The sequence below is a fragment of the Mobula hypostoma genome, assembly GCF_963921235.1.
Source record: "Mobula hypostoma chromosome 10 unlocalized genomic scaffold, sMobHyp1.1 SUPER_10_unloc_1, whole genome shotgun sequence".
Classification (NCBI taxonomy): Eukaryota; Metazoa; Chordata; class Chondrichthyes; order Myliobatiformes; family Myliobatidae; genus Mobula; species Mobula hypostoma.
Genome location: NW_026948136.1, coordinates 355,743 through 382,500, shown reverse-complemented (window position 1 = coordinate 382,500; position 26,758 = coordinate 355,743). Strand labels below are relative to the sequence as shown.

Here is a 26,758-nt window from a genome sequence, read left to right as displayed (position 1 = left end):
GCCTGAACCACTCACCTTGCTGCGTGGGTAGAGGGAGAAGCAGATTGGACACAGGAGAGAGAGGCAGCGCTTGATGAACTCGCGGTCGGCGGACTCCTTCACGGCCTCCACCACGTCGGACAGCTGGTAGTGCTGGTTGCCCTCCAGCATCAGGCTGAGCACGATCTCCGCACGGCCCCAGCTCTGCAGGCTGTAGGTGGCCAGGATCTGACGCAGCACCCGCTGGGAGCACAGCAGCATGAGTGGGCTATGGGCTGGTGAGGGGAGGGGCCGCGGTGGGGGAGGGGGGACGGACCGTGTTGGGGGGACGGACCGTGATGGGGGATGGACCGTGATTGGGGGATGGACCATGACGGGGGGGATGGACCATGACGGGGGGGATGGACTGTGATGGGGGATGGACTGTGATGGGGGATGGAACGTGATGGGGCGGACGGACCATGATGGGGCGGACAGACCGTGATGGGAGGACGGACCGTGACGGGGGGACGGACCGTGACGGGGGGACGGACCGTGATGGGGGGACGGACCGTCGGGGGGATGGACCGTGATTCGGGGATGGACCGTGACGGGGGGGATGGACTGTGATGGGGGATGGAACGTGATGGGGCGGACGGACCGTGACGGGGGGACGGACCGTGACGGGGGGACGGACCGTGATTGGGGATGGAGCGTGACGGGGGGACGGATCGTGATGGGGGGGATGGACCGTGATGGGGGGGATGGACCGTGACGGGGGGATGGACCGTGACGGGGGGACGGATCGTGATGGGGGGGATGGACCGTGATGGGGGGACGGACCGTGATGGGAGGGATGGACCGTGACGGTGGGATGGACCGTGACGGGGGGACGGATCGTGATGGGGGGGATGGACCGTGACGGGGGGATGGACCGTGACAGGGAGACGGATCGTGATGGGGGGGATGGACCGTGACGGGGGGACGGATCGTGATGGGGGGGATGGACCGTGACGGGGGGACGGATCGTGATGGGGGGGATGGACCGTGACGGGGGGATGGACCGTGATGGGGGGACGGATCGTGATGGGGGGACGGATCGTGATGGGGGGGGTGGACCGTGATGGGGGGACGGACCGTGACGGGGGGATGGATCGTGATGGGGGGGATGGACTGTGATGGGGCGGACGTACCATGATGGGGGGACGGACCGTGATGGGGGGACGGACCGTGATGGGGGGGATGGACCGTGACGGGGGGACGGACCGTGATGGGGGGACGGACTGTGACGGGGGGACGGACCATGACGGGGGGATGGACCGTAACGGGGGGGATGGACTGTGATGGGGGATGGACCGTGATGGGGGGATGGACCGTGACGGGGGGACGGATCGTGATGGGGGGACGGACCGTGATTGGGGATGGACCGTGACGGGGGGACGGACCGTGATTGGGGATGGACCGTGATGGGGGGGATGGACCGTGACGGGGGAACGGATCGTGATGGGGGGACGGATCGTGATGGAGGATGGACCGTGATGGGGTGACGGATCGTGACGGGGGGACGGATCGTGATGCGGGGGATGGACCGTGATGGGGGGACGGACCGTGACGGGGGGACGGTCCCATGGGAACTGACCTCCTTGTCGGGCAGCTGCAGCTGAATGGGCTCCTGGTGCTCCTGCCAGATGCGATTGTGAAAGGGCTGGAGTAGCCGGCGCTGCAGGTCCACCAGGGCCCGGTCCACGTCTCCGCCGTTCATGTAGAGGGTCTGCAGCACCTCGTCCCGGTCTCTGAACCCCAGCACCTCCAATTCACCCACCTGCCACAGCACAGTGTGCCAGTTCACAGGTTAGAGCAGTCCCTCAATCCCCGGGACCCCGGCCCCTCCCCTCGTCCCCTCCCCTCCCCTCTCCCTCCCGTCTCCCTCCTATCCCCCTCCCCTTGTCCGCCCCTCACCCCCTTCCCACTCTCCTTCCCTCCCAATCCAGTTTCTGCTGACGCTCCCTCGCCCCCGGATCCTCTCCCCACTCCCCTACCCCCGCTCCCTCCTCCTCCCCGGTGCCCCGTGGAGCCCACCTTCCGTCGGCGCTCCTGCGCACAGCGGCGAGCGGCCTCCTCCACACTGCCCCCACAGGACAGCCAGGCCTGGTGGGCCTCCTCGCGGCCTACCAGCCCCACCTCGGGGCCCCCCTGCTGCAGGGCCAGCTCGCTGATGGACTCCAGGGCCTGGGTGAGGCCCGTCTCCAGCCAGGACAGCGGAGAGATGTCCCCCGCACACCGCAGCGCGCACACCACCTCCTCCGGGCTGACCTGCTGCTCCTCCGCCATCTGGGAGAGAGAGAGGGAGAACGTCAGACTCCTCAGGCCAGTGCAGTCTCCGGGGAGCGGGGAGCGGGGACCGAGGGGAACAGGAAGGGAAGGGAGAGAGAGAGGAGAACGTCAGACTCCTCCGGCCAGTGCGGTCTCCGGGGAGCGGGGAGCGGGGACCGAGGGGAACGGGAAGGGAAGGGAGAGAGAGAGGAGAACGTCAGCCTCCTCCGGCCAGTGCGGTCTCCAGGGAGTGGGGAGCGGGGACCGAGGGGAACGGGAAGGGAAGGGAGAACGTCAGACTCCTCAGGCCAGTGCGGTCTCCGGGGAGCGGGGAGCGGGGACCGAGGGGAACGGGAAGGGAAGGGAGAACGTCAGACTCCTCAGGCCAGTGCAGTCTCCGGGGAGCGGGGAGCGGGGACCGAGGGGAACGGGAAGGGAAGGGAGAACGTCAGACTCCTCAGGCCAGTGCGGTCTCCGGGGAGCGGGGAGCGGGGACCGAGGGGAACGGGAAGGGAAGGGAGAACGTCAGACTCCTCAGGCCAGTGCAGTCTCCGGGGAGCGGGGAGCGGGGACCGAGGGGAACGGGAAGGGAAGGGAGAGACGGAGGGAGAACATCAGACTCCTCAGGCCAGTGCGGTCTCCGGGGAGCGGGGAGCGGGGACCGAGGGGAACGGGAAGGGAAGGGAGAACGTCAGACTCCTCAGGCCAGTGCGGTCTCCGGGGAGCGGGAAGCGGGGACCGAGGGGAACGGGAAGGGAAGGGAGAACGTCAGCTTCCTCAGGCCAGTGCGGTCTCCGGGGAGCGGGGACCGAGGGGAACGGGAAGGGAAGGGAGAACGTCGGACTCCTCAGGCCAGTGCAGTCTCCGGGGAGCGGGGACCGAGGGGAACGGGAAGGGAAGGGAGAGACGGAGGGAGAACATCAGACTCCTCAGGCCAGTGCAGTCTCCAGGGAGTGGGGAGCAGGGACCGAGGGGAACGGGAAGGGAAGGGAGAACGTCAGACTCCTCAGGCCAGTGCAGTCTCCGGGGAGCGGGGAGCGGGGACCGAGGGGAATGGGAAGGGAAGGGAGAACGTCAGACTCCTCAGGCCAGTGCAGTCTCCGGGGAGCGGGGACCGAGGGGAACGGGAAGGGAAGGGAGAACGTCGATCCTCAGGCCAGTGCGCCGGGGAGAACGGGAAGGGAAGGGAGAACGTCGGACTCCTCAGGCCAGTGCAGTCTCCGGGGAGCGGGGACCGAGGGGAACGGGAAGGGAAGGGAGAACGTCAGACTCCTCAGGCCAGTGCAGTCTCCGGGGAGCGGGGAGCGGGGACCGAGGGGAACGGGAAGGGAAGGGAGAACGTCAGACTCCTCAGGCCAGTGCGGTCTCCGGGGAGCGGGAAGCGGGGACCGAGGGGAACGGGAAGGGAAGGGAGAACGTCAGCTTCCTCAGGCCAGTGCGGTCTCCGGGGAGCGGGGAGCGGGGACCGAGGGGAACGGGAAGGGAAGGGAGAACGTCAGACTCCTCAGGCCAGTGCAGTCTCCGGGGAGCGGGGACCGAGGGAACGGGAAGGGAAGGGAGAACGTCAGACTCCTCAGGCCAGTGCAGTCTCCGGGGAGCGGGGACCGAGGGGAACGGGAAGGGAAGGGAGAACGTCGGACTCCTCAGGCCAGTGCGGTCTCCGGGGAGCGGGAAGCGGGGACCGAGGGGAACGGGAAGGGAAGGGAGAACGTCAGACTCCTCAGGCCAGTGCGGTCTCCGGGGAGCGGGGACCGAGGGGAACGGGAAGGGAAGGGAGAACGTCGGACTCCTCAGGCCAGTGCAGTCTCCGGGGAGCGGGGACCGAGGGGAACGGGAAGGGAAGGGAGAGAGAGAGGGAGAACGTCAGACTCCTCAGGCCAGTGCAGTCTCCGGGGAGCGGGGAGCGGGGACCGAGGGGAATGGGAAGGGAAGGGAGAACGTCAGACTCCTCAGGCCAGTGCGGTCTCCGGGGAGCGGGAAGCGGGGACCGAGGGGAACGGGAAGGGAAGGGAGAACGTCAGCTTCCTCAGGCCAGTGCGGTCTCCGGGGAGCGGGGACCGAGGGGAACGGGAAGGGAAGGGAGAACGTCGGACTCCTCAGGCCAGTGCAGTCTCCGGGGAGCGGGGACCGAGGGGAACGGGAAGGGAAGGGAGAACGTCAGACTCCTCAGGCCAGTGCGGTCTCCGGGGAGCAGGGAGCGGGGACCGAGGGGAACGGGAAGGGAAGGGAGAACGTCGGACTCCTCAGGCCAGTGCGGTCTCCAGGGAGCGGGGAGCGGGGACCGAGGGGAACGGGAAGGGAAGGGAGTGTGGGAGGGGAGGATGGAGATAGAGGAGGGAGAGAAGGAATGCTGGGGAGGGAGAAGGGAGGAGGGAGGGGAGGTGAAGGGGGGAGGAGGGGGAGTGAGAAAAAGGGGAGTAAGGGAGGAGGGGAGGAGGTGTGGGGGAGGAGCGAGGAGGGAGGAAGGAGGAGGGACTAGTGAGTGAGGAGGGGGGGAGAGAGGAGCGAGGGAGAGAGGGAGGGAGGAGGGGGAGGGGAGAGGGAGGAGGGGGAGGGAGAGGGGCTAGTGAGGGGGAGGGGGAATGAGGGGAGAGGGGAAGGGGAGGGGAGGGGAGGAGCAAGGAGAGGGGAGGGGGAGGTTGGAGGGGGAGGGGGGAGAGGGGAGTGAGGAGGGGGAGGGGGAGGGGGAAGGAAGGAGCGAGGAGGGAGGAGCGAGGAGGGAGGAGCGAGGAGGGAGAGGGGGAGATTGGAGGGGGAGGGGGAGGGAGGAGGGGGGAGGGAGGAGGGTGGAGGGGGAGGGGAGGGGAAGGGGAGGGGGAGGGGAGGGGAAGGGAGGAGCGAGGAGGGAGAAGGGGAGGTTGGAGGGGGAGGAGGAGTGAGGAGGGGGAGGAGGAGTGAGGAGGGGGAGGGAGGAGAGGGAGTGTGGAGGCGGGAGGGGAGGGGGAGGGGGAGGGGGTGAGGAGGGGGAGTGAGAAAAAGGGGAGTAAGGGAGGAGGGGAGGAGGTGTGGGGGAGGATCGAGGAGGGAGGAAGGAGGAGGGACTAGTGAGTGAGTGGGGGTAGAGGAGCGAGGGAGAGAGGGAGGGAGGGGAGAGGGAGGAGGGGGAGGGAGAGGGGCTAGTGAGGGGGAGGGGGAGTGAGGGGAGAGGGGAAGGGGAGGGGAGGGGAGGGGAGGAGCAAGGGGGAGGGGAGGGGGAGGTTGGAGGGGGAGGGGGAGAGGGGAGTGAGGAGGGGGAGCGGGAGGGGAGGGGGAAGGAAGGAGCGAGGATAGAGGAGCGAGGAGGGAGAGTGGGAGGTTGGAGGGAGAGGGGGAGGTTGGAGGGGGAGGGGGAGTGAGGAGGGGGAGGGGAAGTGAGGAGGGGGAGGGGGAGGGGAGGGGAAGGGAAGGGAGGAGCGAGGAGGGAGAAGGGGAGGTTGGAGGGGGAGGAGGAGTGAGGAGGGGGAGGGAGGAGAGGGAGTGTGGAGGGGGGAGTGAGGAGGGGGAGGGGGAGGGGGAGGGGGAGCGTGAGAACACCTTCTGTTTCTCACTCACCCGGATGGCTGTGATCAGCCGCAGCCCATCTTCCCTCATCGCCCGCTGCCTGTCCAGTTCGGCAGACACCCCGTGCTGGCCGGGCCGGGCAGTGGTCACAGGGCCGCAGGGCACTCTCTCACCCTCACCCTCACCCTCACGTGGGTCGCTGGTCCTGTCACACACCTCGCATATCCGCCCCCGGTTCAGGTTGATGTAGGTACAGTGCCGACATTCCCAGCCAGAGGCTGGGTCCTGAGGGAGAGTAAACCCGTCAGTCAGTGTCTGACCCAGCCGCAGCCCCTGACCCTGACCCAGCCCCAGCCACTGACCCTGACCCTGACCAACCCAGCCGCAGCCTGACCCAGTCTCTGACCCAACCCCAGCCACTGACCCTGACCCTGACCCAGCCGCAGCCCCTGACCCTGACCCAGCCGCAGCCACTGACCCAGTCTCTGACCCAGCCCCAGCCACTGACCCTGACCAACCCAGCCGCAGCCTGACCCAGTCTCTGATGCAGCCCCAGCCACTGACCCTGACCCAGTCTCTGACCCAGCCCCAGCCACTGACCCTGACCCTGACCAACCCAGCCGCAGCCTGACCCAGTCTCTGACCCAGCCCCAGCCACTGACCCTGACCCTGACCCTGACCCAGCCGCAGCCTGACCCAGTCTCTGACCCAGCCCCAGCCACTGACCCTGACCCTGACCAACCCAGCCGCAGCCTGACCCAGTCTCTGACCCAGCCCCAGCCACTGACCCTGACCCTGACCCAGCCGCAGCCACTGACCCAGTCTCTGACGCAGCCCCAGCCACTGACCCTGACCCAGTCTCTGACCCAGCCCCAGCCACTGACCCTGACCCTGACCCAGCCGCAGCCACTGACCCAGTCTCTGACGCAGCCCCAGCCACTGACCCTGACCCTGACCAACCCAGCCGCAGCCTGACCCAGTCTCTGACCCAGCCCCAGCCACTGACCCTGACCCAGCCGCAGCCACTGACCCAGTCTCTGACCCAGCCCCAGCCACTGACCCTGACCCTGACCAACCCAGCCGCAGCCTGACCCAGTCTCTGACGCAGCCCCAGCCACTGACCCTGACCCAGTCTCTGACCCAGCCCCAGCCACTGACCCTGACCCTGACCAACCCAGCCGCAGCCTGACCCAGTCTCTGACCCAGCCCCAGCCACTGACCCTGACCCTGACCCAGCCGCAGCCACTGACCCAGTCTCTGACGCAGCCCCAGCCACTGACCCTGACCCAGTCTCTGACCCAGCCCCAGCCACTGACCCTGACCCTGACCCAGCCGCAGCCACTGACCCAGTCTCTGACGCAGCCCCAGCCACTGACCCTGACCCTGACCAACCCAGCCGCAGCCTGACCCAGTCTCTGACCCAGCCCCAGCCACTGACCCTGACCCAGCCGCAGCCACTGACCCAGTCTCTGACCCAGCCCCAGCCACTGACCCTGACCCTGACCAACCCAGCCGCAGCCTGACCCAGTCTCTGACGCAGCCCCAGCCACTGACCCTGACCCAGTCTCTGACCCAGCCCCAGCCATTGACCCTGACCCTGACCAACCCAGCCGCAGCCTGACCCAGTCTCTGACCCAGCCCCAGCCATTGACCCTGACCCTGACCAACCCAGCCGCAGCCTGACCCAGTCTCTGACCCAGCCCCAGCCACTGACCCTGACCCAGTCTCTGACCCAGCCCCAGCCACTGACCCTGACCCTGACCCAGCCGCAGCCACTGACCCAGTCTCTGACGCAGCCCCAGCCACTGACCCTGACCCTGACCCTGACCCAGCCCCAGCCCACTCAAGACAGGGAGCATGGGTCTCTCCGAAAGCAAACCCACCCTCACACGTTCCCTAGACTCCCAGTATGGAGACAGGTCCTTCGTCCACAGATTCCGTGACGAGCACCAGCCTGCTGGGATTCAATTCACTCCGATCCCATTTCACTGCCCACACACTCCACCCATCACCCACGCACTGATTAACCCAGCAACTCGCACGTCTTTGGGATATGAAAAGGTAATGGAGACCTTAGAGGGAGCATGTATATACACAGACACATACATACATACATACACATACTCACACACACTCACACACACACTCACACACACAGAGACGGTCAGCAGCTGTTGGAATCAAGCCTGTGAGGTGATAATCCCAGTGAGGGGAAACACATCCAACCTCAGCCTCTTTGTCACTGCCCTTCCACCACTGTTGTGTCTGTGTGTTTGTATGTGTCTGTATGTGTGTGTCTGTGTGTCTCTGTATCTGTGTCTGTGTGTGTCTCTGTGTCTGCCTCTGTGTTTGTCCGTGTGTGTGTGTGTGTGTGTGTGTGTGTGTGTGTATATATATATATATACACGTGCATACACCCGAGTAAGGGAGCGCACTGACTCTCCCATACGGTGTCAAATGCCCCCTAATGGCTGCCCATCCCCATGACTATCCACCCCCTCCCCCCATGAGGCAGAGGAGAGGTGCTTACCCGCTTGCCTGCCTGGGGTGTTGGAGAGGGGTCCGGGTTCGGTGCCAGTGCCAGTGCAGGTGCAATGGAGGATGCAGGGGGTCGCGGGGTGAAGCTGGGCCTGCCAGCCAGCCGGGGCCTGTCGCAGGCGCTGCACAGGACAGAGGAGGCCTCATTGAGGCAGGTACAAGCCTGGCAGCTCCAGGCGGCCCGGGACGGTGGGGGTGGCTCACGGCTGGCACGGGGCAGCTGGCAGCCCCTGCACACCAGCCCCTGGCCTGGGTTGGAGAGCTGACAGCCAGGGCAGGACCAGGCCAAAGTCTGGTTAGGGGTGGCCCTGATCTCAGGCTCCTTACCCAGGCTCACCACCTCACCATTCTGCACCTCCCTGCGAATGAAAACAGGCCTGGGTTAGTGGTGTCAGGTCCAGGACCTGAAACCCTCCCCTCGTCCCTCACTCACAACCCCCACGCTCACCCCTGCACTGACCTACCCCTTCCAATCTGTCACACTCCTGAGGCCTGCCACAAACTCCTCCCAAGGCTCAGGGATCTTTTGTCCCCTCCCCAGGAATGGTCCCGTCCATCTCTCCCTGAGGCCCGTCTTCTCTGTCCGTCCCTCCCTGAGGCCTGTCCCGTTTCTCTGTCCGTTCCTCCCTGAGGCCTGCCCCTCTGTCCATCCCTCTCTGAGGCCCGTCTTCTCTGTCCGTCCCTCCCTGAGGCCTGTCCCCTCTATCCGTCCCTCCCTGAGGCCTGTCCCCTCTATCCGTCCCTTCCTGAGGCCCGTCTTCTCTGTCCGACCCTCACTGAGGCCTGCCCCTCTGTCCATCCCTCCCTGAGGCCCGTCTTCTCTATCCGTCCCTCCCTGAGGCCTGTCCCCTCTATCCGTCCCTTCCTGAGGCCCGTCTTCTCTGTTCATCCCTCCCTGAGGCCCGTCTTCTCTGTCCGTCACTCCCTGAGGCCCGTCTTCTCTGTCCGTCCCTCCCTGAGACCTGTCCCCTCTATCCATCCCTTCCTGAGGCCTGTTTCCTCTATCCGTCCCTTCCTGAGGCCTGTCTTCTCTATCCGTCCCTCCCCGAGACCTGTCCCCTCTGTCCGTCCCTCCCTGAGACCTGTCCCCTCTGTCCGTCCCTCCCCGAGACCTGTCTTCTCTGTCCTTCCCTTCCTGAGACCTGTCTTCTCTATCCGTCCCTCCCTGAGGCCTGTCCTTTCTGTTCATCCCTCCCTGAGGCCTGTCTTCTCTATCCTTCCCTTCCTGAGACCTGTCTTCTCTGTCCGTCCCTCCCTGAGGCCTGTCTTCTCTATCCGTCCCTCCCTGAGGCCTGTCTTCTCTATCCGTCCCTTCCTGAGACCTGTCTTCTCTGTCCGTCCCTCCCTGAGGCCTGTCTTCTCTATCCGTCCCTCCCTGAGGCCTGTCTTCTCTATCCGTCCCTCCCTGAGGCCTGTCCTTTCTGTTCATCCCTCCCTGAGGCCTGTCTTCTCTGACCACCTACGCGAGGTCCATTCTTTCTGTCCACCTCCACAAAGTACACCCCTTCTATCCACCTTCCAAGGCCCAAGAGCTCTCCATCTCCCTCCTCTTGGCCTGACCCTCCCTGAAGCCCAGCTTCACTGGGCCTGGATCCTCTCCGGAAGCTCACTGAGTCCTGGGATCCTCTCAAACCCCCTCCCCACAGACATAGTCCCCATCCCAGGGCTAGGACCCTCCTGCACTTCACACCAAGGACAACACTCTGCCCAGAATCCCAGGACCCTCCCTGGGCCAATTGCCCTACCCCACAGTACTGTCCCAGCACCAGTCTGCCATCCCCCAGGACTACCTCTTACCTCTTGCACCCTCTCAACACACAACCCCCCCCCCCAGGGACTCTCCTACATAACATAAGAGATTAAGAGATAAGAGCAGGAGTAGGCCTTTCAATAAGATCATGGCTGATCTGACCATGGACTCATCTCCACCTACCTGACTTTTCCCCATAACCCTTAATTCCCCTACTATGCAAAAATCTATCCAACTTTGACTTAAATATATTTACTGGGGTAGCCTCCACTGCTTCATTGGGCAGAGAATTCCACAGATTCACCACCCTCTGGGAAAAGCAGTTCCTCCTCATTTCCAACCTAAATCACTTCCCCCAAATCTTCAGTCTATGTCCCCTAGTTCTAGTCTCACCTACCAGTGGAAACAATTTTCTTGCCTCTCTCTTATCTATCTCCTTCATAATTTTGTATGTGTCTCTACGATCTCCTCTCATTCTTCTGATTTCAGCGAGTACAGTCCCAGGCGACTCAATCTCTCCTCATCGTCTAAACTCCTCATCTCTGGAATCAACCTGGTGAACCTCCTCTGCACCGCCTCCAAAGCCAGTATATCCTTCCTCAAGTAAGGAGACCAGAACTGCACACAGTACTCCAGGTGCGGCCTCACCAGTACCCTGAAGAGTTGCAGCATGACCGAGTCAGTCTCTGTCCCCCTCGCACAGGACACCTCCCACCCAGGACTCTCCCAATATTCCCTCTCCCCAAGGACACTGCCTTCACTCCTCTCTGTCCCACCACCCGGCCCTCCCCCCGCAGCCCTGTTCCTCCCCCGGCAGCCCTGTTCCTCCCCCGGCAGCCCTGTTCCTCCCCCCGCAGCCCTGTTCCCCCTCCCCTCAGCCCTGTTCCTCCTCCGGCAGCCCTGTTCCTCCCCCCCACAGGCCTGTTCCTCCCCCCGCGGCCCTGTTCCTCCCCCCGCAGCCCTGTTCCTCCCCCCACAGACCTGTTCCCCCCCCTCAGCCCTGCTCCCCACCCCACAGCCCTGTTCCTCCCCCCGGCAGCTCTGTTCCTCCCCCCGCAGCCCTGTTCCTCCCCCCGGCAGCCCTGTTCCTCCCCCCTCAGCCCTGTTCCCCCTCCCGCAGCCCTGTTCCTCCTCCCGCAGCCCTGTTCCTCCCCCCTCAGCCCTGTTCCTCCCCCCGCAGCCCTGTTCCCCCGCCCCTCAGCCCTGTTCCTCCTCCCGCAGCCCTGTTCCTCCCCCCGCAGCCCTGTTCCCCCTCCCCTCAGCCCTGTTCCTCCCCCTGCAGCCCTGTTCCTCCCCCCGCGGCCCTGTTCCTCCCCCCGGCAGCCCTGTTCCTCCCCCCACAGACCTGTTCCCCTCCCTCAGCCCTGTTCCCCCCCCAACAGCCCTGTTCCTCCCCCCGGCAGCCCTGCTCCTCCCCCCGCAGCCCTGTTCCTCCCCCCGGCAGCCCTGTTCCTCCCCCCCACAGGCCTGTTCCTCCCCCCGCAGCCCTGTTCCTCCCCCCGCGGCCCTGTTCCTCCCCCCGGCAGCCCTGTTCCTCCCCCCACAGACCTGTTCCTCCCCCCGCAGCCCTGTTCCCCCTCCCCTCAGCCCTGTTCCTCCTCCCGCAGCCCTGTTCCTCCCCCCGCAGCCCTGTTCCCCCTCCCCTCAGCCCTGTTCCTCCCCCCGCGGCCCTGTTCCTCCCCCCGCGGCCCTGTTCCTCCCCCCGCGGCCCTGTTCCTCCCCCGGCGGCCCTGTTCCTCCCCCCGGCAGCCCTGTTCCTCCCCCCACAGACCTGTTCCCCCCCCTCAGCCCTGTTCCCCCCCCCACAGCCCTGTTCCTCCCCCCGGCAGCCCTGTTCCTCCCCCCGCAGCCCTGTTCCTCCCCCCGGCAGCCCTGTTCCTCCCCCCCACAGGCCTGTTCCTCCCCCCGCGGCCCTGTTCCTCCCCCCGCGGCCCTGTTCCTCCCCCGGCAGCCCTGTTCCTCCCCCCGGCAGCCCTGTTCCTCCCCCCGCAGCCCTGTTCCTCCCCCCGGCAGCCCTGTTCCTCCCCCCTCAGCCCTGTTCCTCCCCTCTCAGCCCTGTTCCTCCCCCCGCAGCCCTGTTCCTCCCCCCGGCAGCCCTGTTCCTCTCCCCTCAGCCCTGTTCCTCCCCCCTCAGCCCTGTTCCTCCTCTCTCAGCCCTGTTCCCCCCCCCGCAGCCCTGTTCCTCCTCTCTCAGCCCTGTTCCTCCCCCCCGCAGCCCTGTTCCTCTCCCCTCAGCCCTGTTCCCCCCCCCGCAGCCCTGTTCCACCTCCCTCAGCCCTGTTCCTCCTCCCTCAGCCCTGTTCCTCCCCCCGCAGCCCTGTTCCTCCCCCCTCAGCCCTGTTCCCCCCCCGCAGCCCTGTTCCTCCCCCCTCAGCCCTGTTCCCCCCCCGCAGCCCTGTTCCCCCCGCAGCCTTGTTCCTCCCCGCTCAGCCCTGTTCCTCCCCCCTCAGCCCTGTTCCCCCTTCCGCAGCCCTGTTCCTCCTCCCGCAGCCCTGTTCCCCCCCCCGCAGCCCTGTTCCTCCCCCCTCGGCCCTGTTCCTCCCCTCGCGGCCCTGTTCCCCCCCCTGCAGCCCTGTTCCTCCCCCCGCAGCCCTGTTCCCCCCCCGCAGCCCTGTTCCTCCCCCCTCAGCCCTGTTCCCCCCGCCGCAGCCCTCCTGCACTTCACACCAAGGACAACACTCTGCCCAGAATCCCAGGACCCTCCCTGGGCCAATTGCCCTACCCCACAGTACTGTCCCAGCACCAGTCTGCCATCCCCCAGGACTACCTCTTACCTCTTGCACCCTCTCAACACACAACCCCCCCCCCAGGGACTCTCCTACATAACATAAGAGATTAAGAGATAAGAGCAGGAGTAGGCCTTTCAATAAGATCATGGCTGATCTGACCATGGACTCATCTCCACCTACCTGACTTTTCCCCATAACCCTTAATTCCCCTACTATGCAAAAATCTATCCAACTTTGACTTAAATATATTTACTGGGGTAGCCTCCACTGCTTCATTGGGCAGAGAATTCCATAGATTCACCACCCTCTGGGAAAAGCAGTTCCTCCTCATTTCCAACCTAAATCACTTCCCCCAAATCTTCAGTCTATGTCCCCTAGTTCTAGTCTCACCTACCAGTGGAAACAATTTTCTTGCCTCTCTCTTATCTATCTCCTTCATAATTTTGTATGTGTCTCTACGATCTCCTCTCATTCTTCTGATTTCAGCGAGTACAGTCCCAGGCGACTCAATCTCTCCTCATCGTCTAAACTCCTCATCTCTGGAATCAACCTGGTGAACCTCCTCTGCACCGCCTCCAAAGCCAGTATATCCTTCCTCAAGTAAGGAGACCAGAACTGCACACAGTACTCCAGGTGCGGCCTCACCAGTACCCTGAAGAGTTGCAGCATGACCTAGTCAGTCTCTGTCCCCCTCGCACAGGACACCTCCCACCCAGGACTCTCCCAATATTCCCTCTCCCCAAGGACACTGCCTTCACTCCTCTCTGTCCCACCACCCGGCCCTCCCCCCACAGCCCTGTTCCTCCCCCGGCAGCCCTGTTCCTCCCCCCGCAGCCCTGTTCCACTTCCCCTCAGCCCTGTTCCTCCCCCCGCGGCCCTGTTCCTCCCCCGGCGGCCCTGTTCCTCCCCCCGGCAGCCCTGTTCCTCCCCCCACAGACCTGTTCCCCCCCCTCAGCCCTGTTCCCCCCCCCCACAGCCCTGTTCCTCCCCCCGGCAGCTCTGTTCCTCCCCCCGCAGCTCTGTTCCTCCCCCCGCAGCCCTGTTCCTCCCCCCGGCAGCCCTGTTCCTCCCCCCTCAGCCCTGTTCCCCCTCCCGCAGCCCTGTTCCTCCTCCCGCAGCCCTGTTCCTCCCCCCTCAGACCTGTTCCTCCCCCCGCAGCCCTGTTCCCCCTCCCCTCAGCCCTGTTCCTCCTCCCGCAGCCCTGTTCCTCCCCCCGCAGCCCTGTTCCCCCTCCCCTCAGCCCTGTTCCTCCCCCCGCAGCCCTGTTCCACTTCCCCTCAGCCCTGTTCCTCCCCCGGCGGCCCTGTTCCTCCCCCCGGCAGCCCTGTTCCTCCCCCCACAGACCTGTTCCCCCCCTCAGCCCTGTTCCTCCCCCCACAGCCCTGTTCCTCCCCCCGGCAGCCCTGTTCCTCCCCCCGCAGCCCTGTTCCCCCCCCACAGACCTGTTCCCCCCCTCAGCCCTGTTCCCCCCCACAGCCCTGTTCCTCCCCCCACAGCCCTGTTCCTCCCCCCGGCAGCCCTGTTCCTCCCCCCGCAGCCCTGTTCCTCCCCCCGGCAGCCCTGTTCCTCCCCCCCACAGGCCTGTTCCTCCCCCCCACAGGCCTGTTCCTCCCCCCGCGGCCCTGTTCCTCCCCCCGCAGCCCTGTTCCTCCCCCCGCAGCCCTGTTCCCCCCCCGCAGCCCTGTTCCTCCCCCGGCAGCCCTGTTCCTCCCCCCGCAGCTCTGTTCCTCCCCCCGCAGCCCTGTTCCTCCCCCCGGCAGCCCTGTTCCTCCCCCCTCAGCCCTGTTCCTCCCCCCGGCAGCCCTGTTCCTCCCCCCGCAGCCCTGTTCCTCCCCCCGGCAGCCCTGTTCCTCCCCCCTCAGCCCTGTTCCTCCCCCTCAGCCCTGTTCCTCCCCCCTCAGCCCTGTCCCCCCCGCAGCCCTGTTCCCCCCGCAGCCTTGTTCCTCCCCGCTCAGCCCTGTTCCTCCCCCGGCGGCCCTGTTCCCCCTCCCCCCTGTTCCTCCTCCCGCAGCCCTGTTCCTCCCCCCGCAGCCCTGTTCCTCCCCCCTCAGCCCTGTTCCTCCCCCCGCGGCCACCCCCCAGCCCTGTTCCTCCCCCCGCAGCCCTGTTCCTCCCCCCGCAGCCCTGTTCCTCCTCCCCCTCAGCCCTGTTCCTCCCCCTGCAGCCCTGTTCCTCCCCCCGGCAGCCCTGTTCCTCCCCCCTCAGCCCTGTTCCTCCTCTCTCAGCCCTGTTCCTCCCCCCTGAACCCTGTTCCTCCTCTCTCAGCCCTGTTCCTCCCCCCGCAGCCCTGTTCCTCCTCCCTCAGCCCTGTTCCTCCTCTCCAGCCCTGTTCCTCCCCCCCGCAGCCCTGTTCCTCTCCCCTCAGCCCTGTTCCCCCCCCGCAGCCCTGTTCCACCCCCTCAGCCCTGTTCCTCCCCCTCAGCCCTGTTCCTCCCCCCGCAGCCCTGTTCCTCCCCCCACAGCCCTGTTCCTCCCCCCGGCAGCTCTGTTCCTCCCCCCGCAGCCCTGTTCCTCCCCCCGCAGCCCTGTTCCTCCCCCCGGCAGCCCTGTTCCTCCCCCCTCAGCCCTGTTCCCCCTCCCGCAGCCCTGTTCCTCCCCCGCAGCCCTGTTCCTCCCCCCTCAGCCCTGTTCCTCCCCCCGCAGCCCTGTTCCCCCTCCCCTCAGCCCTGTTCCTCCCCCGCAGCCCTGTTCCTCCCCCCCAGCCCCCCCCCCGCAGCCCTGTTCCTCCCCCCGGCAGCCCTGTTCCCCCCCCTCAGCCCTGTTCCTCCCCCCGGCAGCCCTGTTCCTCCCCCCGGCAGCTCTGTTCCTCCCCCCGCAGCCCTGTTCCTCCCCCCGGCAGCCCTGTTCCTCCCCCCGGCAGCCCTGTTCCTCCCCCCTCAGCCCTGTTCCCCCCCCGCAGCCCTGTTCCCCCCGCAGCCTTGTTCCTCCCCGCTCAGCCCTGTTCCTCCCCCCTCAGCCCTGTTCCCCCTCCCGCAGCCCTGTTCCTCCTCCCGCAGCCCTGTTCCTCCCCCCGCAGCCCTGTTCCTCCCCCCGCAGCCCTGTTCCCCCTCCCCTCAGCCCTGTTCCTCCCCCGCAGCCCTGTTCCTCCCCCCGCAGCCCTGTTCCCCCTCCCCTCAGCCCTGTTCCTCCCCCCGCAGCCCTGTTCCTCCCCCCGCAGCCCTGTTCCCCCCCCCTCAGCCCTGTTCCTCCCCCCGCAGCCCTGTTCCTCCCCCCGGCAGCCCTGTTCCTCCCCCCTCAGCCCTGTTCCTCCCCCGGCGGCCCTGTTCCTCCCCCCGGCAGCCCTGTTCCTCCCCCCGCAGCCCTGTTCCTCCCCCCGGCAGCCCTGTTCCTCCCCCCCACAGGCCTGTTCCTCCCCCGCGGCCCTGTTCCTCCCCCGGCGGCCCTGTTCCTCCCCCCGGCGGCCCTGTTCCTCCCCCCACAGACCTGTTCCCCCCCCTCAGCCCTGTTCCCCCCCACAGCCCTGTTCCTCCCCCCGGCAGCCCTGTTCCTCCCCCCGCAGCCCTGTTCCTCCCCCCGGCAGCCCTGTTCCTCCCCCCTCAGCCCTGTTCCTCCCCTCTCAGCCCTGTTCCTCCCCCCGCAGCCCTGTTCCTCCCCCCGGCAGCCCTGTTCCTCCCCCCTCAGCCCTGTTCCTCCTCTCTCAGCCCTGTTCCTCCCCCCCCCCGCAGCCCTGTTCCTCCCCCCTCAGCCCTGTTCCTCCTCTCTCAGCCCTGTTCCCCCCCCGCAGCCCTGTTCCTCCTCCCTCAGCCCTGTTCCTCCTCTCTCAGCCCTGTTCCTCCCCCCCGCAGCCCTGTTCCTCTCCCCTCAGCCCTGTTCCCCCCCCCTCAGCCCTGTTCCTCCCCCCTCAGCCCTGTTCCCCCCCCGCAGCCCTGTTCCCCCCGCAGCCTTGTTCCTCCCCGCTCAGCCCTGTTCCTCCCCCCTCAGCCCTGTTCCCCCTCCCGCAGCCCTGTTCCTCCTCCCGCAGCCCTGTTCCCCCCCCCGCAGCCCTGTTCCTCCCCCCTCGGCCCTGTTCCTCCCCCCGCGGCCATGTTCCCCCCCCTGCAGCCCTGTTCCTCCCCCCGCAGCCCTGTTCCCCCCCCGCAGCCCTGTTCCCCCAAGCAGCCCTGTTCCTCCCCCCCCCCCCCCGCCGCAGCCGTCCTCCCCCCACAGCCCTGTTCCCCCAAGCAGCCCTGTTCCTCCCCCCCCCGCAGCCGTGTTCCTCCCCCCTCAGCCCTGTTCCTCCCCCCACAGCCCTGTTCCCCCCGGCAGCCCTGTTCCCCCCCCCGCAGCCCTGTTCCTCCCCCCTCAGCCCTGTTCCTCCCCCTGCAGCCCTGTTCCTCCCCCCGCAGCCCTGTTCCTCCTCCCTCAGCCCTGTTCCTCCCCCCCTCAGCCCTGTTCCTCCCCCCTCAGCCCTGTTCCTCCCCCCCGCAGTCCTGTTCTTCCCCCCGCAGCCCTGTTCCTCCCCCCCCGCAGCCCTGTTCCTCCCCCCTCAGCCCTGTTCCCCCCGCCGCTGCCCTGTTCCCCCCGCCGCTGCCCTGTTCCTCCCCCCGCGGCCCTGTTCCTCCTCCCGCGGCCCTGTTCCTCCTCCCGCGGCCCTGTTCCTCCTCCCGCGGCCCTGTTCCCCCCGCCGCTGCCCTGTTCCCCCCCCCGCTGCCCTGTTCCTCCCCCCGCAGCCCTGTTCCTCCTCCCGCAGCCCTGTTCCTCCCCCCGCAGCCCTGTTCCTCCCCCCTCAGCCCTGTTCCTCCCCCCGCCGCTGCCCTGTTCCCCCCCTCAGCCCTGTTCCTCCCCCCTCAGCCCTGTTCCCCCCGTAGCCCTGTTCCTCCCCCCTCAGCCCTGTTCCTCCCCCCTCAGCCCTGTTCCCCCCCAGCCCTGTTCCTCCTCCCGCAGCCCTGTTCCTCCCCCCGCAGCCCTGTTCCTCCTCCCGCAGCCCTGTTCCTCCTCCCGCAGCCCTGTTCCTCCCCCCGCAGCCCTGTTCCTCCTCCCACAGCCCTGTTCCTCCCCCCTCAGCCCTGTTCCTCCCCCCGCAGCCGTTCCTCCCCCAGCAGCCCTGTTCCCCCCCGCAGCCCTGTTCCTCCTCCCGCAGCCCTGTTCCTCCCCCCTCAGCCCTGTTCCTCCCCCCTCAGCCCTGTTCCTCCTCCCGCAGCCCTGTTCCTCCCCCCTCAGCCCTGTTCCTCCCCCCGCAGCCGTTCCTCCCCCCGCAGCCCTGTTCCTCCCCCCGCAGCCCTGTTCCTCTCCCTGCAGCCCTGTTCCTCCCCCCGCAGCCCTGTTCCTCCCCCTCAGCCCTGTTCCTCCCCCCGCAGCCCTGTTCATCCCCCCCCAGCCCTGTTCCTCCCCCCGCAGCCCTGTTCCTCCCCCTCAGCCCTGTTCCTCCCCCCCGCAGCCCTGTTCCTCCCCCCCAGCCCTGTTCCTCTCCCCGCAGCCCTGTTCCTCCCCCTGCAGCCCTGTTCCTCCCCCTCAGCCCTGTTCCTCCCCCCCGCAGCCCTGTTCCTCCCCCCTCAGCCCTGCTCCTCCCCCCCCGCAGCCCTGTTCCTCCCCCCTCAGCCCTGCTCCTCCCCCCCTCAGCCCTGTTCCTCCCCCCTGCAGCCCTGTTCCTCCCCCCCGTAGCCCTGTTCCTCCGCCCCCTCAGCCCTGCTCCTCCCCCCCGCAGCCCTGTTCCTCCCCCTCAGCCCTGTTCCTCCCCCCCCCGCAGCCCTGTTCCTCCCCCCTCAGCCCTGTTCCTCTCCCCGCAGCCCTGTTCCTCCCCCTCAGCCCTGTTCCTCCCCCCTCAGCCCTGTTCCTCTCCCCGCAGCCCTGTTCCTCCCCCCGGCAGCCCTGTTCCTCCCCCCGCCAGCTCGCCAACCTGTGAGAGGCGCCGGGAGCTGCCGCCCTGGGTGGGATGAGGGAGCGCTGGTGCTGGGCCCGGGCCGGGTGCCGGTGGTAGAGGTCCCCGCAGTCCCCGCAGAAGAGGAGGCCGCAGTCCCCGCAGTGGGAGCTCACCAGCTCGGCGCTGCACACGGCGCAGGACGTCCTGGGGGAGGCTGCGGGCAGACAGAGGATCAGTGAGGGAGGAAAGGGACGTCTCTGAGGGAGGGGGAGTCCCGGAGAGGAGGGGTTATCCAGAGAGGGTTGGGGTCTGCCATCGGGGAGGGGGTACGGTTGCCAATGGGGCTGGTCCATTCGTGACTGAGGGCACAGGGTCTCTACTCAGGGGTGTTAGTCACCGATCAGCGATCAGGTTTGGAATTCGCTCATTGGCCGGGGCAGAGGCCAGTGTCCCGAGGGAGGGGCTGATGTACCGGGTGGGAGGGGCCAGTGTCCAGAGGGAGGGGCTCGTGTCCCGGGGGGTGGAGCTCGGTTTGAACCGCCCTAATGGCCAGACTCACCTGGGATGGGCAATCCGCCCCCCTTCGCCACCCCCTCTTCCTGTAGTGGAGTCCACGGCCCTTCTCCCGAAGGGACCCCGCTACTGCTGGGAGGGTTCCCGATGGTCCACGTGGGGGTGACTGTGACGGAGAAAGGATTCCATTACTCCCCTCACCCTGACCCCCCACAGACTCACACTGACCACCCCACACACCCTTCCCTCACCCACAGACTCACCCTGACCCGACACACACCCTTCCCCCACCCACAGACTCACCCCGACCCCCCCACACACCCTTCCCCCACCCACAGACTCTCCCTGACCCCCCACACACCATTCCCCCACCCACACTCTCCCTGACCCCCCCACCCACAGACTCATCCTGACCCCCCCACAACCCCCCCACCCACAGAATCTCCCTGACCCCCACACACACACACGTTCCCCCACCCACAGACTCACCCTGACCCCTACACACACACATTCCCCCACCCAGACTCACCCTGACACCCCTACACACCCTCCCCCCACCCACAGACTCACCCTGACCCCCCAACCCCCCACCCAGAGTCTCCCTGACCCACACACACACACACACACACACTCCCCCATCAGAGACTCAGACTGATCCCCCACACACCCTTCCCCCACCCACAGACTCTCCCTGACCCGACACACACCCTTCCCCCACCCACAGACTCACCCTGACCTCCCCCCACACACACACACACACACACACTCCCCCATCAGAGACTCAGACTGATCCCCCACACACCCTTCCCCCACCGACAGACTCTCCCTGACCCGACACACACCCTTCCCCCACCCACAGACTCACCCTGACCTCCCCCCACACACACACACACCCTTTGCCCACCCACAGACTCACCCTGACCCCTCCACAGACACCTTCCCCCACCCACAGACTCACTCTGACCCCCCCAAACAACCTTCCCCCACCCACAGACTCACCCTGACCCTCACATACACATTCCCCCACCCACCGACTCACCCTGACCCCCACACACCCTCCCCCACCCACAGACTCACCCTGACCCCCTCACACAACCTTCCCCCACCCACAGACTCACCCTGAACCCCCCACACCCCACCCACCCACATACCCTCCCTGACACACCACCACCCACAGACTCACCCTGACAACCCCACACCCCCCACCCACAGACTCACCCTGACCCCCCCCACACCCCCCACCCACAGACTCACCCTGACCCCCACACACACGATCCCCCACCCACAGACTCACCCTGACCCCCACACACACCCTTCCCCCACCCACAGACTCACCCTGACCCCCCCACACAACCTTCCCCACCCACAGACTCACCCTGACCCCCCCACACAACCTTCCCCCACCCACAGACTCACCCTGACCCCCACACACACGTTCCCCCACCCACAGACTCACCCTGACCCCCCCACACACCCTTCCCACACCCACAGACTCACCCTGACCCCCCCACACAACCTTCCCCACCCACAGACTCACCCTAACACCCCCACACAACCTTCCCCCACCCACAGACTCACCCTGACCCCCAACACTCCCCACCCACAGACTCACCCTGACCCCCCCACACAACCTTCCCCCACCCACAGACTCACCCTGACCCCCCACACACCCTTCCCCCACCCACAGACTCACCCTGAACCCCACACACCCTTCCCCCACCCACAGACTCACCCTGACCCCCCACACACCCCTCCGCCACCCACAGACTCACCCTGACCCCTCCCCACACCCTCCCCCCACCCACAGACTCAACCTGACCCCCCCCACAACCCCCCACCCACAGAATCTCCCTGACCCCCACACACACACGCACGTTCCCCCACCCACAGACTCACCCTGACCCCCACACACACACGTTCCCCCACCCAGACTCACCCTGACACCCCCACACACCCTCCCCCCACCCACAGACTCACCCTGACCCCCCAACCCCCCACCCACAGAGTCTCCCTGACCCCCACACACACACACACACATTCCCCCATCAGAGACTCCGACTGATCCCCCACACACCCTCCCCCCACCCACAGACTCTCCCTGACCCCCCACACACTCTCCCCCCACACACAGACTCACCCTGACCACTCCACACCTTCCCCCACCCACAGACTCAGCCCGACCAGCCCTCACCCAGAGACTCTACCTGACCCCTCCACACACACCCTCCGCCACCCACAGACTCTCCCTGACCCGACACACACCCTTCCCCCACCCACAGACTCACCCTGACCCCCCCACACACACTCTACCTGACCCCTCCACACACACCCTCCGCCACCCACAGACTCTCCCTGACCCGACACACACCCTTCCCCCACCCACAGACTCATCCTGACCCCCCCACACACAGACTCTACCTGACCCCTCCACACACACCCTCCGCCACCCACAGACTCTCACTGACCCGTCACACACCCTTCCCCCACCCACAGACTCACCCTGACCCCCCACACACCCTTCCCCCACGCACAGACTCTCCCTGACCCCCCACACACCCTCCCCCCACCCACAGACTCTCCCTGACCCCCCCAACACACCCTCCCCCACCCACAGACTCACTCTGACCCCCCCACACACCCTTCCCCCACCCACAGACTCACCCTGACCCCCCCACACACAGACTCTACCTGACCCCTCCACACACACCCTCCGCCACCCACAGACTCTCACTGACCCGTCACACACCCTTCCCCCACCCACAGACTCACCCTGACCCCCCACACACCCTTCCCCCACGCACAGACTCTCCCTGACCCCCCACACACCCTCCCCCCACCCACAGACTCACTCTGACCCCCCCACACACCCTTCCCCCACCCACAGACTCTCCCTGACCCCCCCACAGACTCTGATCCCCCACACACCCTCCCCCCACCCACAGACTCTCCCTGACCCCCCACACACCCCCCACCCACAGACTCACCCTGACCCCCCACACACCCTCCCCCCACCCACAGACTCAGCCTGACCAGCCCTCACCCAGAGACTCTACCTGACCCCTCAGAGCACACACTCTCTCTGACCCCTCCACACACCCTCCCCCACCCACAGACTCTACCTGACCCCCCACACACCCTTCTCCCACCCACAGACTCACCTTGACCCCCCCCACACACAATTCCCCCACCCACAGACTCACCCTGATTCCCCACACACCCTTCCCCCTCCCACAGACTCACCCTGATCCCCCCCACACACCCTTCCCCCACCCACAGACTCACCCTGATCCCCCACACACCCTTCCCCCACCCACAGACTCACCCTGACCCCCCCACACACCCTTCCCCACCCAGACTCTCCCTGACCCCCCCACAGACTCTCCCTGACCCCCCACACACCCTCCCCCCACCCACAGACTCTCCCTGACCCCCCACACACCCTCCCCCCACCCACAGACTCACGCTGACCCCCCACACACCCTCCCCCCACCCACAGACTCAGCCTGACCAGCCCTCACCCAGAGACTCTACCTGACCCCTCAGAGCACACACTCTCTCTGACCCCTCCACACACCCTCCCCCACCCACAGACTCTACCTGACCCCCCACACACCCTTCTCCCACCCACAGACTCACCTTGACCCCCCCCACACACCCTTCCCCCACCCACAGACTCACCCTGATTCCCCACACACCCTTCCCCCACCCACAGACTCACCCTGATCCCCCCCACCCACCCTTCCCCCACCCACAGACTCACCCTGATCCCCCACACACCCTTCCCCCACCCACAGACTCAGCCCGACCAGCCCTCACCCAGAGACTCTACCTGACCCCTCCACACACACCCTCCGCCACCCACAGACTCTCCCTGACCCGACACACACCCTTCCCCCACCCACAGACTCACCCTGACCCCCCCACACACACTCTACCTGACCCCTCCACACACACCCTCCGCCACCCACAGACTCTCCCTGACCCGACACACACCCTTCCCCCACCCACAGACTCACCCTGACCCCCCCACACACAGACTCTACCTGACCCCTCCACACACACCCTCCGCCACCCACAGACTCTCACTGACCCGTCACACACCCTTCCCCCACCCACAGACTCACCCTGACCCCCCACACACCCTTCCCCCATGCACAGACTCTCCCTGACCCCCCACACACCCTCCCCCCACCCACAGACTCTCCCTGACCCCCCCAACACACCCTCCCCCACCCACAGACTCACTCTGACCCCCCCACACACCCTTCCCCCACCCACAGACTCACCCTGACCCCCCCACACACAGACTCTACCTGACCCCTCCACACACACCCTCCGCCACCCACAGACTCTCACTGACCCGTCACACACCCTTCCCCCACCCACAGACTCACCCTGACCCCCCACACACCCTTCCCCCACGCACAGACTCTCCCTGACCCCCCACACACCCTCCCCCCACCCACAGACTCACTCTGACCCCCCCACACACCCTTCCCCCACCCACAGACTCTCCCTGACCCCCCCACAGACTCTCCCTGATCCCCCACACACCCTCCCCCCACCCACAGACTCTCCCTGACCCCCCACACACCCCCCACCCACAGACTCACCCTGACCCCCCACACACCCTCCCCCCACCCACAGACTCAGCCTGACCAGCCCTCACCCAGAGACTCTACCTGACCCCTCAGAGCACACACTCTCTCTGACCCCTCCACACACCCTCCCCCACCCACAGACTCTACCTGACCCCCCACACACCCTTCTCCCACCCACAGACTCACCTTGACCCCCCCCACACACAATTCCCCCACCCACAGACTCACCCTGATTCCCCACACACCCTTCCCCCTCCCACAGACTCACCCTGATCCCCCCCACACACCCTTCCCCCACCCACAGACTCACCCTGATCCCCCACACACCCTTCCCCCACCCACAGACTCACCCTGACCCCCCCACACACCCTTCCCCACCCAGACTCTCCCTGACCCCCCCACAGACTCTCCCTGACCCCCCACACACCCTCCCCCCACCCACAGACTCTCCCTGACCCCCCACACACCCTCCCCCCACCCACAGACTCACGCTGACCCCCCACACACCCTCCCCCCACCCACAGACTCAGCCTGACCAGCCCTCACCCAGAGACTCTACCTGACCCCTCAGAGCACACACTCTCTCTGACCCCTCCACACACCCTCCCCCACCCACAGACTCTACCTGACCCCCCACACACCCTTCTCCCACCCACAGACTCACCTTGACCCCCCCACACACCCTTCCCCCACCCACAGACTCACCCTGATTCCCCACACACCCTTCCCCCACCCACAGACTCACCCTGATCCCCCCCACCCACCCTTCCCCCACCCACAGACTCAGCCTGATCCCCCACACACCCTTCCCCCACCCACACACTCACCCTGACCCCCACACACACCCTTCCCCCACCCACAGACTCACCCTGACCCAACACATACCCTTCCCCACCCACAGACTCACCCTGACCCAACACATACCCTTCCCCACCCACAGACTCACCCTGACCCGACACATACTCTTCCCCACCCACAGACTCACCCTGACCCCCCCACACACCTTACCCCACCCACAGACTCACCCTGACCTCTCCCCACACACACACACCCTTGCCCACCAACACTCAACCTGACCCCCCACACACCCTTCCCCCACCCACAGACTCACCCTGACCCCTCCCCACACACCCTCCCCCCACCCACAGACTCAACCTGAACCCCCCACACACCCTTCCCCCACCCACAGACTCACCCTGACCCAACACATACCCTTCCCCACCCACAGACTCACCCTGACCCGACACATACCCTTCCCCACCCACAGACTCACCCTGACCCCCCCACACACCTTACCCCACCCACAGACTCACCCTGACCCCCACACACCCTCCCCCCACCCACAGACTCACCCTAACCCCTCCCACACACCCTTCTCCCACCCACAGACTCTCCCTGATCCCCCCACACACCCTTCCCCCACCCACAGACTCACCCTGACCTCTCCCCACACACACACCCTTCGCCCACCCACAGACTCAACCTGACCCCCCACACACCCTTCCCCCACCCACAGACTCACCCTGACCCCTCCCACACACCCTTCCCCCACCCACAGACTCACCCTGACCCCCCACACACCCTTCCCCCACCCACAGACTCACCCTGACCCCCCACACACCCTTCCCCCACCCAGACTCACCCTGACCCCTCCCACACACCCTTCCCCCACCCACACTCACCCTGACCCCTCCCACACACCCTTCCCCCATCCACACACACACCCTTCCCCCACCCACAGACTCACCCTGACCCCTCCCACGCACCCATCCCCCACCCACAGACTCACCCTGACCCCTCCCACACACCCTTCCCCCACCCACAGACTCACCCTGACCCCTCACACACCCTCCCCCCACCCACCGACTCACCCTGACCCCCACACACCCTCCCCCCACCCACCGACTCACCCTGACCCCCTCACACAACCTTCCCCCACCCACAGACTCACCCTGAACCCCCCACACCCCACCCACCCACAGACCCTCCCTGACACACCCCCACCCACAGACTCACCCTGACAACCCCACACCCCCCCACCCACAGACTCACCCTGACCCCCCCACACCCCCCACCCACAGACTCTCCCTGACCCCCCCACACACACCCTTCCCCCACCCACAGACTCACCCTGACCCCCCCACAACTCCCCACCCACAGACTCACCCTGACCCCCCACACCCCCCCACCCACAGACTCACCCTGACCGTCCTGCCAGGGGTGAATCGTAATCCTGTATAGGATTTCATCCCCAGCCTGTTTGATCTCACCCCCACATACGCCCCTCCCCAGAGTATATTCTGTGACCTGACTGCCCTGCTTAGCTCTCTGGGGGTGCAAATTCCTGAGATTCTGCCCCCCTTCCACACAGGAATTCCCTCCTCATCTCTACAGTAACCGGACCGCTTCCCATCTGAGACCAATCTCCATCCCAAACCCCTCCCCCACCGAGTCTGGATTCACCCCACCAATGGAAACACCCCCCAGCATTCCATCACACCCTCTCTCCACCGTTAACAACCCACATCCGTCCACCATCTAACACCTCTCAATGAGATCACCTTTTATTCCGCTAAACCCCAACGATTACCCCAATCTGTCCAGGCCTTCCCGGCAGATACTCCAAGTTCCCCTGAGGATCCGGCCCAGTGAGTCCCCTCCACACCACTCGCCCACGGGTATTGGAACTGTTATTGTGTGAGTGTGTTGTCAATGACTGTGTGTGCGCGTGTGTTGTGTGAGTGTGTGTGTTGAGAGAGAGAAAATCTTATATGACAAGAGGACCGTTCAACGGGCTGACGAGTCAGACTGGAGTTGGTTATTATTGACACGTGTACAGAGATACAGTGAACTGGGGCTCCACAGGGGACTGTCTTGTCTCCCTTCCTCTTCACCATTTACACCTCGGACTTCAATTACTGCACAGAGTCTTGTCACCTTCAGAAGGTTTCGGATGACTCTACCATAGTTGGATGCATCAGCAAGGGAGATGAGGCTGAGTACAGGACTACGGTAGGAAACTTTGTCACATGGTATGACCAGAATTATCTGCAGCTTAATGTGAAAAAGACTAAGGAGCTGGTGGTAGACCTGAGGA

The 26,758-nt window shown here is 66.2% G+C and overlaps 1 protein-coding gene across 1 annotated transcript in view; it reads right to left on the bottom strand.

Annotated features, from left to right (window-relative positions):
- The window catches only part of rnf31 (ring finger protein 31), a 95,205-nt gene that overhangs the window by 53,871 nt on the left and 14,576 nt on the right, over positions 1-26,758 (bottom strand). The window contains exons 7-13 of the mRNA XM_063039084.1: positions 19,107-19,226; positions 18,584-18,761; positions 8,282-8,648; positions 5,803-6,036; positions 2,038-2,289; positions 1,598-1,780; positions 16-222 (exon numbers count right to left, since the gene is read on the bottom strand). Of these exons, the coding sequence (XP_062895154.1) occupies positions 16-222; positions 1,598-1,780; positions 2,038-2,289; positions 5,803-6,036; positions 8,282-8,648; positions 18,584-18,761; positions 19,107-19,226 (1,541 nt within the window). The remainder of the gene's footprint in view (positions 1-15; positions 223-1,597; positions 1,781-2,037; positions 2,290-5,802; positions 6,037-8,281; positions 8,649-18,583; positions 18,762-19,106; positions 19,227-26,758) is intronic.